This window comes from Mobula birostris, chromosome 4 (assembly GCF_030028105.1).
Source record: "Mobula birostris isolate sMobBir1 chromosome 4, sMobBir1.hap1, whole genome shotgun sequence".
NCBI lineage: Eukaryota > Metazoa > Chordata > Chondrichthyes > Myliobatiformes > Myliobatidae > Mobula > Mobula birostris.
Window position 1 is genome coordinate 49,572,079 of NC_092373.1, and position 14,681 is coordinate 49,586,759.

General features: G+C 41.4%; 1 protein-coding gene across 2 annotated transcripts in view; it reads right to left on the bottom strand.

Annotated features, from left to right (window-relative positions):
* pde6d (phosphodiesterase 6D, cGMP-specific, rod, delta) overlaps window positions 1-14,681 on the bottom strand; it is a 90,983-nt gene that overhangs the window by 59,155 nt on the left and 17,147 nt on the right. The window contains exons 1-2 of one of the 2 annotated variants that reach the window (XM_072255315.1): window positions 7,876-7,960; window positions 7,682-7,752 (exon numbers count right to left, since the gene is read on the bottom strand). In XM_072255315.1, the coding sequence (XP_072111416.1) occupies window positions 7,682-7,731 (50 nt within the window). In that variant the 5' untranslated portion in view covers window positions 7,732-7,752; window positions 7,876-7,960. Of the gene's footprint in view, window positions 1-7,681; window positions 7,753-7,875; window positions 7,961-14,681 lie in introns of those variants that run through there. The other variant, XM_072255314.1, reaches the window with a different exon arrangement.

A 14,681-nucleotide genomic window follows, 5' to 3' on the forward strand; every position in this document is an offset into this window, starting at 1 on the left:
CTACAGGGAGGTAGTCACACCAAGGCTGTCAGAAGCAGGTTGTTGGGTGACAGTCAGAGGGGGGAAAACAAAGGTGAGCAGACAGGTAGTACAGAGCACCCCTGTAGCCATTCCCCTAAATAATAAGTTTACCGTCCAGGATACTGTTGGCAGGGACGACCGACCAGGTGTGAGCCACGGTAGCAGGGCCTCCGGTACTGAGTCTGACCCTGTGGTGAAGAAGGGTGGGACGGAGAAGAGGAGAGCTGTCGTCATTGGAGACTCTATAATCAGGGGAGCAGACAGGAGATCTTGTGGACGTGAGAAGGACACCCACATGGTTTGTTGCCTCCCGGGTACCAGGGTCCGGGATGTCTCTGACCGGGTGCACGACATCCTGGTACGAGAGGGAAAGCAGCCAGAAGTCGTGATACATGTAGGGACCGACGACATAGGCAGGAAGAGGGATGAGGTCCTGAAGTGTGAGATTCGGGAACTAGGCAGAAGGCTGAAGAACAGGACCTCAATGGTGGCGTTCTCAGGATTGCTGCCAGTGCCAAGTGACAGTGATGGTAAGAATTGGAGGAGATGGCAGTTGAATGCGTGGCTGAGGAGTTGGTGCAGAGGGCAAGGCTTTAGATTTTTTGGATCATTGGGATCTCTTCTGGGGAAGGTGGGACCTGTACAGATTGGATGGGTTGCACCTGAACTTGAGGGGGAGCAATATCCTTGCAGGTAGGTTTGCTAGCATGGTTTGGGAGGGTTTAAACTAATTTGCAAGGGGGATGGGACCCAGAGCGATAGAGCAGTGAAAGAAGTGCATGGAATAAAGCCAGATCTAACATATAGAGGGGCTTTGAGGAAAGAGAAGCAGAATAAACGTGTATAGGTAGAAAGGTAGAAGGGCTGAAGTGTGTGCACCTCAATGCAAGAAGCATCAGGAATAAAGGTGATGAGCTGAGAGCTTGGATACATACATGGAATTATGATGTAGTGGCCATTACAGAGACTTGGCTGGCACCAGGGCAGGAATGGATTCTCAATATTCCTGGATTTCAGTGCTTTAAAAGGGATAGAGAGGGCAGCAAAAGGGGAGGAGGGGTGGCATTACTGGTCAGGGATACTATTATAGCTACAGAATGGGTGGGTAATGTAGCAGAATCCTCTTTTGAGTCAGTATGGGTGGAAGTCAGGAACAGGAAGGGAGCAGTTACTCTATTGGGGGTATTCTATAGGCCCTCTGGTAGCAGCAGAGATACAGAGGAGCAGATTGGGAGGCAGATTTTGGAAAGGTGCAAAAATAACAGGGTTGTTATCATGGGTGACTTTAACTTTCCTAATATTGATTGGCACCTGATTAGTTCCAAGGGTTTAGATGGGGCAGAGTTTGTTAAGTGCGTCCAGGACGGATTCCTGTCACAGTATGTGGACAGGCCGACTAGGGGGAATGCCGCACTAGATCTAGTACTTGGTAATGAACCGGGTCAGGTCACAGATCTCTCAGTGGGTGAGCATCTAGGGGATGGTGACCACCGCTCCCTGGCCTTTAGCATTATCATGGAAAAGGATAGAATCAAAGAAGACAGGAAAATTTTTAATTGGGGAAGGGCAAATTATGAGGCTATAAGGCTGGAACTTGCGGGTGTGAATTGGCATGATGTTTTTGCAGGGAAATGTACTATGGACATGTGGTCGATGTTTAGGGATCCCTTGCAGGATGTTAGGGATAATTTTGTCCCGGTGAGGAAGATAAAGAATGGAAGGGTGAAGGAACCATGGGTGACAAGTGAGGTGGAAAATCTAGTCAGGTGGAAGAAGGCAGCATACATGAGGTTTAGGAAGCAAGGATCAGATGGGTCTATTGAGGAATATAGGGAAGCAAGAAAGGAGTTTAAGAAGGGGCTGAGAAGAGCAAGAAGGGGGCATGAGAAGGCCTTGGCGAGTAGGGTAAAGGAAAACCCCCAAGGCATTCTTCAATTATATGAAGAAAAAAAGGATGACAGGAGTGAAGGTAGGACCGATTAGAGATAAAGGTGGGAAGATGTACCTGGAGGCTGTCGAAGTGAGCAAGGTCCTCAATGAATTCTTCTCTTCAGTATTCACCAATGAGAGGGAACTTGATGACGGTGAGGACAATATGAGTGAGGTTGATATTCTGGAGCATGTTTATATTAAGGGAGAGGAGGTGTTGGAGTTGTTAAAATACATTAGGACGGATAAGTCCCCGGGGCCTGACGGAATATTCCCCAGGCTGCTCCACGAGGCGAGGGAAGAGATTGCTGAGCCTCTGGCTAGGATCTTTATGTCCTCGTTGTCCATGGGAATGGTACTGGAGGATCGGAGGGAGGCGAATGTTGTCCCCTTGTTCAAAAAAGGTAGTAGGGATAGTCCGGGTAATTATAGGCCAGTGAGCCTTACGTCTGTGGTAGGAAAGCTGTTGGAAAAGATTCTTAGACATAAGATCTCTGGGCATTTAGAGAATCATGGTCGGATCAGAGACAGTCAGCATGGCTTTGTGAAGGGCAGATTGTGTCTAACAAGCCTGATAGAGTTCTTTGAGGAGGTGACCAGGCATATAGATGAGGGTAGTGCAGTGGATGTGATCTATATGGATTTTAGTAAGGCATTTGACCAGGTTCCACATGGTAGGCTTATTCAGAAAGTCAGAAGGCATGGGATCCAGGAAAGTTTGGCCAGGTGGATTCAGAATTGGCTTGCCTGCAGAAGGCAGAGGGTCGTGGTGGAGGCAGTACATTTGGATTGGAGGATTGTGACTAGTGGTGTCCCAGAAGGATCTGTTCTGGGACCTCTACTTTTCGTGATTTTTATTAACAACCTGGATGTGGGGGTAGAAGGGTGGGTTGGCAAGTTTGCAGATGACACAGAGCTTGGTGGTGTTGTAGATAGTGTAGAGGATTGTCGAAGGTTGCAGAGAGACATTGATAGGATGCAGAAGTGGGCTGAGAAGTGGCAGATGGAGTTCAACCTGGAGAAGTGTGAGGTGGTACACTTTGGAAGGACAAACTCCAAGATACAGTACAAAGTAAATGGCAGGATACTTGGTAGTTTGGAGGAGCAGAGGGATCTGGGGGTACACGTCCACAGATCCCTGAAAGTTGCCTCACAGGTGGATAGAGTAGTTAAGAAAGCTTATGGAGTGTTAGCTTTCATAAGTCAAGGGATAGAGTTTAAGAGTCGCGATGTAATGATGCAGCTCTATAAAACTCTGGTTGGGCCACACTTGGAGTACTGTGTCCAGTTCTGGTCACCTCACTATAGGAAGGATGTGGAAGCATTGGAAAGGGTACAGAGGAGATTTACCAGAATGCTGCCTGGTTTAGAGAGTATGCATTATGATCAGAGATTAAGGGAGCAAGGGCTTTACTCTTTGGAGAGGAGGAGGATGAGAGGAGACATGATAGAGGTGTACAAGATAATAAAAGGAATAGATAGAGTGGATAGCCAGCGCCTCTTCCCCAGGGCAGCACTGCTCAATACAAGAGGACATGGCTTTAAGGTAAGGGGTGGGAAGTTCAAGGGGGATATCAGAGGAAGGTTTTTTTTACTCAGAGTGGTTGGTGCATGGAATGCACTGCCTGAGTCAGTGGTGGAGGCAGATACACTACTGAGGTTTAAGAGACTACTAGACAGGTATATGGAGGAATTTAAGGTGGGGGTTTATATGGGAGGCAGGGTTTGAGGGTCGGCACAACATTGTGGGCTGAAGGGCCTGTACTGTGCTGTACTATTCTATGTCTATTGCTAAATCTGGGAAGCCCTATACTGATTCTGCCATCAGTTAGAAAGATTGAGTATGATTTTGCAGAAGCCACCAGATTCAAGAAAGGGAAGAAAAATGTAGTTATAATTGGAGATAGTATAGTCAATGGAGTAGACACAATTCTCTATCACAAGGATTGACACTCCTTAAGGCTTCATGCCTGCCAGTTGCCCAGATTCACGACATCTCATCAGACCAAAAAGGGACTTGATTGAGAGGGGAAATATCCAGTTATCATGGTCCATATGGGTACCAACAATGTCGGTGGAACAAGGAAAGAGGTTCTGCTGAGAAAAGATAAACAGATAAGGATTAAATTAAAGCAGAACCAAAAAGGTAATAATCTCTGGGCTGCTTCCCAAGCAGTGTACAAATTGACATAGGGTCAGTAAGGTGAGAAGGTTAAATGTGTGGGTCAAAGGTTAGTATGGGAGAAGTGGGTTTCAATTTGTGGGGCACTGGCACAAGTATTGGGGAAGGTGGAAGCTGTCCTGATGAAATGGACTCTACCAAAGGCATGATGGGACTGGATCCTGGCAATTCACATAACAAGGACTAAGGATTGGGCATTAAACTAAATAGTGGGGAGGTGGGGGGGGGGGGTTCAACAGATTGGAAAAGTTAAGGGAAGCAGTGCACAGGAGAGGTTACAAAGGTCTCCAGAATTAAAAATAAGACAAAGTCTGGAAGGGAATATGAATTTAACTTCAGGCAACATGGAGACAAATTTGAGAAGCGTGTCAGTGGTCGGTGAATACAGGACTGAAGGTGTAATACTCGAATGCAAGCAATACACAAAACAAGGTAGGTGAGCTAATAGTGCAATTATAAGTTGGCAGGTATGACACTGTGGGCCTCAAGAGTCCTGGCTGAAAGATAAACATCCAAGGATACACATCCTATCAAAGGACAAGAACATGGGCAGAGGGGTGTGGGGCTGGCTCTATTGGTGAAAAGTGCAATCAACTCCTTAGCAAGAAGTGACATTGGATCTGAGATGCAGAATTGTTGTAGGTAGAGTTAACAACCTGTAGGGGTAAGAAGACCCTGATGGGAGTTAAATGTAGTCCAAATAGCAGCCAGATTATGGGGAACAAATTACAACAGGATGCAGGAAAGGAATTGTTAAAGTGGTCATGAGGGACTTCAGTACACAGGTAGACTGGGAAAATCAGGTTGGGACAGGATCCCAGGAGAAGATATTTGCAGAATACCTACTTTTTAAGAGCAGCTTATGGATGAGCCCACTAGGGAAAATGCAATTGTGGATCTGGTGTTGTGCAGTGAACCAGATTTGATTAGGGAACTTAAGGTAAGACAACCCCTAGGAAGCAGTGATAGAATTCACCCTGCTGTTTGAAAAGGAGAAACTAAAATATGTAGGTATTACAGTTGAGTAAAGCAGCTACAGAGTCCCGATGGGGAGCTGGCCAAAGAAGATTGGAAAGGGACCCTAGCAGGAATGATTGTAGAACAGCAATGGTGAAGATGTAGGATCATTTCTTCCCAAAGCAGTGATAATCTCAATGGATGATGAGGCAAGTGTGGAAGACAATGGAAGTCAAAGACAAAATGAAACCGAAAAAGTATACAAAAATTAACAAATCACATTGCAGTCTAATTGGGCAACTTTTTAAAAAAAGTAACTACAACTGCATTTGAAAAATAGGAGTTTCCCAGCTTACTGTATCTGTGCCATTTCACATCTTCAGAGTACTTTACTGAGATTTCCAATCCCAGTTTCATACTGAATTACAATCACTTTCAGTTTTCATATTAAATCATATAACCATATAACAATTACAGCACGGAAACAGGCCATCTCGGCCCTTCTAGTCTGTGCCAAGCGCTTACTCTCACTTAGTCCCACCGACCCACACTCAGCCCATAACCCTCCATTCCTTTCCTGTCCATATAGCTGTCCAATTTAACTTTAAAAGACAACATCGAACCGGTCTCAACCACTTCTGCTGGAAGCTCATTCCACACAGCTACCACTCTCTGAGTAAAGAAGTTCCCCCTCATGTTACCCCTAAACTTTTGCCCTTTAACTCTCAACTCATGTCCTCTTGTTTGAATCTCCCTCACTCTCAATGGAAAATCATGAACCTTGTTCCTTAAAGACTCTAACTATCAGGTTCTCAACTATTTTATACAATAGTAGCTTCTTCCCATACAGGCTCCTAACATACTTAACGAGAAAACCATTTCTTAAATAGAGCACAAATTTATTGTCCACACTTTTACTACTTATTTGGTTTATCTAGTCTATGCAGATTGATGTTCCCTGAGATCTTTGTTACACACCTGATTTATACTACATCCTGCATTACCATATACAAATACCTTGCCTCTTTGTTTCTTAGATTCACCTACCACTTAATTATCTAATTTAAGTATCTTCCTCTCTAACTGCAGCCTTTATCCAATCCTGTAATGTCAGAGCAATTCAGCCCCATCCACCATGTTCTCCATCATGTCTGAAACCTACACATTTTGAATTAATTCCCAAAGCTGATCACTTTGCAACATCTCCCTAATGGCTATCAGATCATGCCCCTTAATGTCTAGTGTGCTATTAATGAACCTATCTTGTCACGAATGCTACATACAATCAATGAAACTCTCAACTTTGTCTTGTTACCATTTTTCTCTGCTCTGATTCCAACTGGTTATACTGTACTTACACATTTATTTGCCCTGTTTTTCCATCAGACTCTGGCGATCATTACCTACTTTCTATACTGCGCCAACATCTATTATTTTTCAGCTTACTAATTTTCCCTTCACTGGAAGCCTCCTGCCTCCAAGTGCAGTATTAAGGAAATCCAAGAATACCACCTCGTTACTTCATATTTGCACTATTTACTTATTTGTAATTTACAGTAGTTATGCTTTTGTGCTGTACTGCTGCCGCAGAGCAACAAATTTCACATCATACAAGACAAAGATAATAAATCTGATTATGAAAGCATTATCTACAGAACTGGTTAGTCAATATACTGCAAAACTGGTACCAAAATTCAAATGAAGCACATTCCTATGTAAGAGTTCCCACGTTCCCATACTGGCGTTAGTGTCCCACTGATTGAAATGTTATCCCCACACTAATCTTTTGAGTCACAGGTTGAGTTCTCTGGTCTTACTTACCCTATAACAGTTTGGACAAGGCTCAGGCAGTAATCCAGAGTCCTTTCCCTCCAGTTTATAATTTGCTTCATATCTTCTGTTTAATTTAGTTAAAATGCCATTAGAACTTACAAACTAATCTTGATTGTCCCTTGATTTAAAATAGTAAATTTAACATATTGCAATATTCATTTTAGGTTTAAAAGTACAGTATTCTTTGATTGAGCGTAATTTGCAATCTAATCACACGTCATACCTAACCTAAAACATAAAACTGATACAAAAACAAGTTTCACGTCAGAAAAATTGGTGCTAATAATTTGATTCTGATGGTTCTGAAATGGCAATTAAAGCAATGTAAAACGACCTAAATTAAGCTTTTCAAATCATAGTGTGAAAAAGAATACTTTTTTATTATTCTTTGCAGCCCTACCATCCAAACAATTTCTTACAAATATAGCTATATTGAGACTTCAGCTAAACCTTTAGCATTCTTTTTAATTCCAAAGGTGAATCGTCCAAATTTAACACAACTATCTCGCCAGCTTCCTCTGCTGTCGTTGTCATTGCCCTAAATCCCTCTCCTTAAAGCATGGAGGGGATTTAGGCACAGCCTTCTCGTCCCTACTCTGCGGCTAAAGTCACTTTCAGCTCTTTATCCGCAATAGCAGTCCGACGGTTGAATCATTTTAGCTGCACACACCTTCAGCAGGCCCAGGCCTGAATCCAGGGCCTCACTTACCATGGGAACCGCCACTTCATGGAGTGAAATATTCACACAGTAAAGGATACAGCTTAAAGCCCTTCAGGATCTCTTTGGCCCTGTCTTCCGTTGAAGACATTGCAGATCTTCTAATAGTCCTCTGATAAATCAGAACAAAAGAGATTAAATGGCACAAAAGTGTAATATCAATATGTTTCTAAAAAAACGAACAACAAGCCGATTATCGCCACAGCAACGTTCCGCTCATAGAGATGAACCCAACCTCATCCAATGGGTAGGGGGAGCGCTGGTCGCACCAAGATTGACAGGCATATTAACCAATAAAACCCGCGACGCTACTTCGAGGTAGCCAAATGATGCCGCATATTCGCATCTGTAGGCAGGAACTGGAGCTGCTAAATGCGGCTATATCTAATAACCGCGCCCTTCGTCGCCACAACAGAGTTGATTGGATAATTTATCTGTCAATCATCCCTACAAATCGGATTTGATGGTGATGGGCTGGGCAGCTATTCATGAAGGAGAGGAATGGAAAAGTAGGTGAGGGGAGTTAAATTTCCTATTGCAAAGACTCAAATTATTTGTTTTTCTAAAAGGAACATTACACCCACAATTGATCTCAGTATGGTAAATCTCTTAAACAAGAGTTCGTGGTAAAGTTTCCAGGTATGTGAGTGGACATAAGGCTAGCATGGAAAGTGCATGTGAATAAAATTCAGAGACTTTTTTTTAAAAAGCACTTAACGTGCTCAGGTGCTTAACTGGGTGTGATTGGGGTGTAAGTAGGTCTCTGCTTATACTGTATATTGTTTAAATCAGACCTGTCTTTGTGTTGCTTATGGGTCGGTCTCACTAGGAATCTTAAAGCCCCTAGATAAAGTTGAAGCTCAAGCATTGAGATTATGTTGTGGTGTTATTAAATCATCCCCAATTCTGGCATTACTGGTGGAAATACGTGAAGTAACTTTATATCTACGTAGATTACAGTTAGCATTGGTTTATTGGGTTAATGTAAGAGGACATAAAATTGGTCATCCATCATTGGCAACATTATCAGAGTGTTGGAGGCACTGTATTTGTAAGATCTTCAGTTTTAAGTGGATGGGAAGTAAATGGGCACAAAGTCTTGGGTTGCTTAATGTGGATTATGGTCCCAGTATACCCTTTTCTCTTAGTCTGCCATAGTTTTTCCCTTTGCCTGTGGTTGATTTGGGCTTTCAGGAAAAGATCAAAATGAGGAGTGATTGTTTATCAATAGTACAGGAAGTTCAGCAATATATACAAGGCAGATATTATGGATTCTTACATATCTACACAGATGGTTCAAAAGATCCAGTGATCGGTTGTACAAATATTTCTGTTCCAAAGTTTCGGGTGACTATGAAGAAAAGATTATCAGACAAAGTATCAGTATTTATGTCTGAGATGGTTGCTATCATCTTAGCCTTGGAATGGTTGGAAGAAGTACGCCTTGATTATGTGCTTCTGTGCTCAGATTCATTCTCGGATTAGACATCTATGAAAATAGGTACTTCAACTTGTAGGCCAGACATTCTTCTTGAGATTGGCCAACGTCTGTTGAGACTGCAGGGTCTAAGCCTGTGTATACATTTCATATGGGTTCCTCCGCATGTTGGAATTGAAGTTCATGAGGTGACAGACATTCTTGTCAAGCAATCACTTAAAATTAAGGATATAAAAGTAGCGGTGCTTTTGCATAAGGGGGAGATTAAAGCCATAATTAAAATGTCTATTCAATCACTGTGGCAACAAATTTGGGATAAGGAAAAGAAAGGACGGCATTTATATAAAATTCAGACGATGGTGGGAACTCAACATAGATGGGTATAACAGGAGAAAAGTTGTTATACTTACATGTTTATCTGTTGAACATACTAGGTTGAATAATTCCCTGTTCAGAATTAATATACATGATTTTGGCATCAGTAGGGAGTGTACTTGTCAAAAAACGGTACAGCGTCTATTGTTTGAATGCAGATCCTAGGATTTGCAAAGGAAATATCTAATTGCTAATTTGAGATTTTAGGGACAGACAGAGTTTAACAGGGAAGAGCTCTGAGGATATCACTGCCATCGCAATATATATGAGTGTGTCTTTGACTTTTTGATATTATTTGAGTTTTTTGGTGGGGGGAATTTAGTGGGTATACTTTCTGTCCCTTTGCTCCACACTCCAACTCAGTAGGTGGCGGTAATGCACCTTATGTTGGTCTGCCAACTGCCATTAAACTTTACAAGAAGAAAAGATGGCATGGGAAGAATTTTTCAGGTATGATCTAGGGGTGGTTCTCTTTGACTCATGAGATTTTTCTTTTGAAGTATTTCAAAGTGACATGAGATAACCAGATTTTGATCATTCGATCTGTTGCTGTAGATTCCCTTTTAAGTAGACTTATTTAAATATGTGCTGCCATTGGTTGTGTGTTGACCATAGTATACTTTGTTGAAAACTTATGACCACTTCTAACCTAGCTGATACAGTGCAACTCAACAGCTGGCATAATGGTGTCAATAGCTTCTAGTTCATCTTGGCTGCATCAGCTGATTGGAATTGTCATCACCAGGCCCACAGCCAGTGGTCAGTTGCTAATACTATGAGCAAAGCTGAAGAAAAATATTCTCAATGCAATGGGTTAGTGACCAAATGAGATTAAAAGACAAATCCAAAGAAGGCATCTCATGAATTGTGACTCAGAGACCAAAAGCCAAACAAGTTGAAATTTAATACTTAAGGGCAAACTTACATTACTGTGAAAGTGGTACAGGGATCTCATTTTGTAATAACACAAGAATTGGAGTACAAATATAACCTAAATCTGTAAGAAAGAATATTGTCTAATTTGGTTTATGAATCATATTGGCCCTAACTATGGGCAAACAGTAGGCAACAATCAGTTTTTGACTTGGCTGGATGATGGTGTGTCTCAGAATCACTGATTTCGGACTTCCTCCTTTTTCACAGGAACAGACAATTAAGACCAATCTTTTGTGCAGCATTAGAGAAATAAGAAGCAGAAATTTGTTATTTCAGCTGAAACATTTAACTGAGCCGTTTACAAATTGAAGGAAGGTTGTGTGGTATCAAGGTATGTGAAGAATGAGAAAGGATAGATAAATGGAATGTGTATTGTATTTCGGATGAACCTGAGACACTATCAATTGTGCTTGTAAATTCTAGTCACTATAGTATCTATAGATCAAAAGCATTAAAATGTGCAGTTTGTTCATGTGTAACAGCAGAGCGCACCAACACATGACACATGCGCCATATATACCAAATATCAAGAGTTGATGCCATTGCACATTGTACCCAAATAGCTTATTCTCATAATATAAATATGCCAACAGCACGCTGGAGGAACTCAGCAGGTCGGGCAGCATCCGTGGAAATGATGAGTTGACGTTTCGGGCTGGAACCCTTCATGCCGAAACGTCGACTCATCGTTTCCACAGATGCTGCCCGACCTGCTGAGTTCCTCCAGCATGTTGTGAGTGTTGCTTTGACCCCAGCATCTGCACAGTATTTTGTGTATATAAATACGCTGTAAGGCTTTGGAAAAATAGTTTCAATGTCCCTGTTTTAAAATACAGTATACAGAGCCACTACAGATTCAGTCTTTTAACTAGCTTCCTTAGTTAGTTCAATCATATCAGGACTATTTCTATATCTATTTCTGATGTTGAACTTGTTTTTGGAACTAAAGAGCTGCCACTCCCTTGATTTTACTTTCTTTCAGTAATTTCAATGGTAATTAATTCTGTATTGACTTCATGAATAGAGTTATCATTTCACATCACTTCGGTTCCTTCAGGTAGATCTCTTACTGTGAGCATCTGGTCAATAAGTACAGTTCTGATCTTATTTCTCATGTGTACCTGTTGTGTTTTCATAATACTTCATCAAGTCCTTTTGCTGACTATCATTCCTGCTCACTGATTTGGTGACTGTATTCAGAATTGCTTTGCCTTCAGTCACTACCTTTTGCTTCTCTTGCCTAATACCTACGCTTGCCCTCCATTCTAGGTGGTACCAAGCTCAATCACATGCAAAGACAATAATACGTTAACAGCTTTGCTCTTTTGGAGCAAAGTTAAATGGATTAATCAATGGATGTTTGATAATGTTTCGGTAATTGAGCAATAACACGTCCATGTATCGTAAAGATCCACATCTTCAACAGTATGCTCTTTACAAGTAAATGAATGTTCCACATTGATCCAAGATTTGCATCAATAAGAATAAGAACATTTTCTTCCTTTTCTTAAAAAATGTTGAAGTGGACTGGTCATTGGAATGGCCAAGTCACTTATGGTAATGTCCTGTGTGGTACTGCTGTACATCGCTGGCTGACTTCACACATTGAAACTATTTCTGACAATGCCTTATTAAATTTTGATCACTACTCAGAGCTCACAGTAATGGATTTCATATTGACAATGTCAGTACACTCCATGTAACTCCTCTAGGCTTCATTTTCTGAGAACATTTATTTACTCAATGTCCCTGTTTCAAACAACTTTGATCAGTTGATAGTTCGTGCTTTCTATTGTTGCATGCTTGTAGATCTTTATTTTGATATGCTCTCAGAATATGTTCAAGGACACACATCAGGAATTTGTGTGTTCAGCCAGAGAATTCACACCATCTATTTGCAGCATGAAAATCTTGTGTTCATTTGCCTGATCGGTGAGTTCATGCAATAGTCTGGATAGAGTACAATTAAATTTTGATTTCTTGAATAATATATAATTATATGAACAGAGAATGACAGCAAACATGTTCCATTTTGCATGCATTGTTGGAATTTCTGCCTCAGGATCACCAATGACAGTTTTTATTCTCTAATAAGAACAAAGAATTTTCCCAGTAGGAGCAGATAGAATTACTAAACGCTGAAGATAATTGCTAGCACATTCCCTTCCATTTACATGTAATTACAATTGCTTTTGTTAAGAACGAAGCAAATGGAGTTTGCAGTGTCTGCCCACTATCAGTAACTTGGCTAATGATAGCATCTTAATTTGTAACTTTGATAAAGTTTAAGGGAATGGGGGATTCTCAGATCACTGTAAACAATGGATTCAGTACTATGTCTGTGACTGCAGTGTGTTTGAATAATGTCTCACAGCTGCCTTCTTTGGAGCAAGATGATTAAAGTTCGCCCAGATCTACATAATGTTCCTGGGCTTTTCACACCTTTTGATTTTGACAAAAAGCAGTACCTGATGGAAATTAGACAGAACATTCCTTTCTTAATTAAAGCACAAATTTGACGGATGTTCTTATCCTTGTCATCAAGTTGTGGCTCCAGCAAACCAGGTAGGACATTCTTTTCTTTAATTAAGATGGCTGAAGGGTCTAACAAATTGATTGTACTTTTGTATCAATAGTCCATTGACTTGACTGGAATAGTTATCAAATTGATTGTTCTCTGTATCAATAGTCCATTGACTTGACCGGAATGGTTATCAAACTGATTGTTCTTTTGTATCGGTGGCCTTATAACTTCTGACAATTATGACATCAGGCAGTGAACTTGTAGAACTGCTGGGGAGATGAAAAAGAGTCTCTCCCCGATGTCCGGTCCAAGTTTACTTGCCGGCTGAGCTCGAAGAAATAAACTGGTGAAAAGATAAGTAACAATCTTTCTGTGCTGTCGTTATTTGATCCAGCAAAGTTACGTTTACAACTTGAGGTGTCGCATGCAATGTTTGGAATTCTCATTAAATATCAACCAGCAGAGAATCACTACTCAATTAGTGTTAATGTGTATAGTAGTTTCTGATGCATATCAGTTCACTGCCAATTCACGTTTGCTGAAAGTGTTCATGGAATTGTATCGTGGCCATCACAAGATCAGGTAAGAATTAACCTGCAGTAATGGAAACTGGAAGATGACCACAGTTGTGGTATAACCTATCAATCACCAAACCACCAATCAGTCAATTAAATTCCTCATTGATCTGTAGGGAAGGGACATCAATCTCTTGGCTTGTGCATTAGCAGGCTGATTCCCATTTCAGTGATCCAGGCACTGCGGAGGGGGTCATGACAAATCTAGACTGCTGAGTGGAAAGCTTTGACTGAGTGAGAAGGAACAATGTTTTGGCTCAGTCTCTGAGTTCAGGAGGCTGGAAGGAGGATATTTAGAGATGGATCCTTGATGTAGGAAGGATGGGATTCAGTTCCTTTAGGGTGGAACCTGAGGTCTGGAAAAAGAATGCAGTACTGATCTTTGGCCTCACGGTCAGAAAGTGTGAGGAACACTGATGCACTCTAAGACAGTTTGTCAGTTTTTTTTTAATATGTTCTTGTCTCTGAGTCACTAACATGGAAAACGAAGTCTCTCAACCCTGCCCTGATTTGAAGTGGGATTGAGTACATGGCCAAACCTCATCCTGTAAAAAGGCACAGCTGAGAAGCTGAAATACCTCCAAGGACTTCCCTGTCAATCATCTAATAGAACTAAGTGGTTTGACATCTGACCTACAATCCTTGCAATCACCAGGTGCAGAATTTACCAAAGATCCAGTGCTCTGGGAATCAGTGTTCTATAGGCAACATCTATCAGCGAGCTGGCTAAATTTGATGAACCAACCCATTGAATCATTCTCTATTAACCCAAATGCACTGCCTCTGGCTGTATGAAAACTCAGTTATATTGTTTCCGTTCTTCCAACATAACATATCCTCCATCCTACCAATGGAAATCAGATCAATTGTCAAATTATTTTTTTTGCCTTTGTCATCCAGCATCCAGCATGACAACTTGGGGAAGCAAATTTTTTACCAGGTATTCCTTGTGCTTTTATCCCCATCCATCGGAGCTAGGAATTTTGGGAACTTCAGCTACCCTTGCAAATTATTCACTTCTTACACAGAGAGAAATTATTATCATCAGCTAATAATACTTTCAAAGTTGGAGTCCAACACAGAAAACAGCTTCATCCCTGAACTTGGAGGCGGTCCAAAGTATGCAAATGACTGAATTTCCTCTGGATGTTCTAGCTTCCTGCACTTCCCAGAAAGATACAATACGGTAAGTT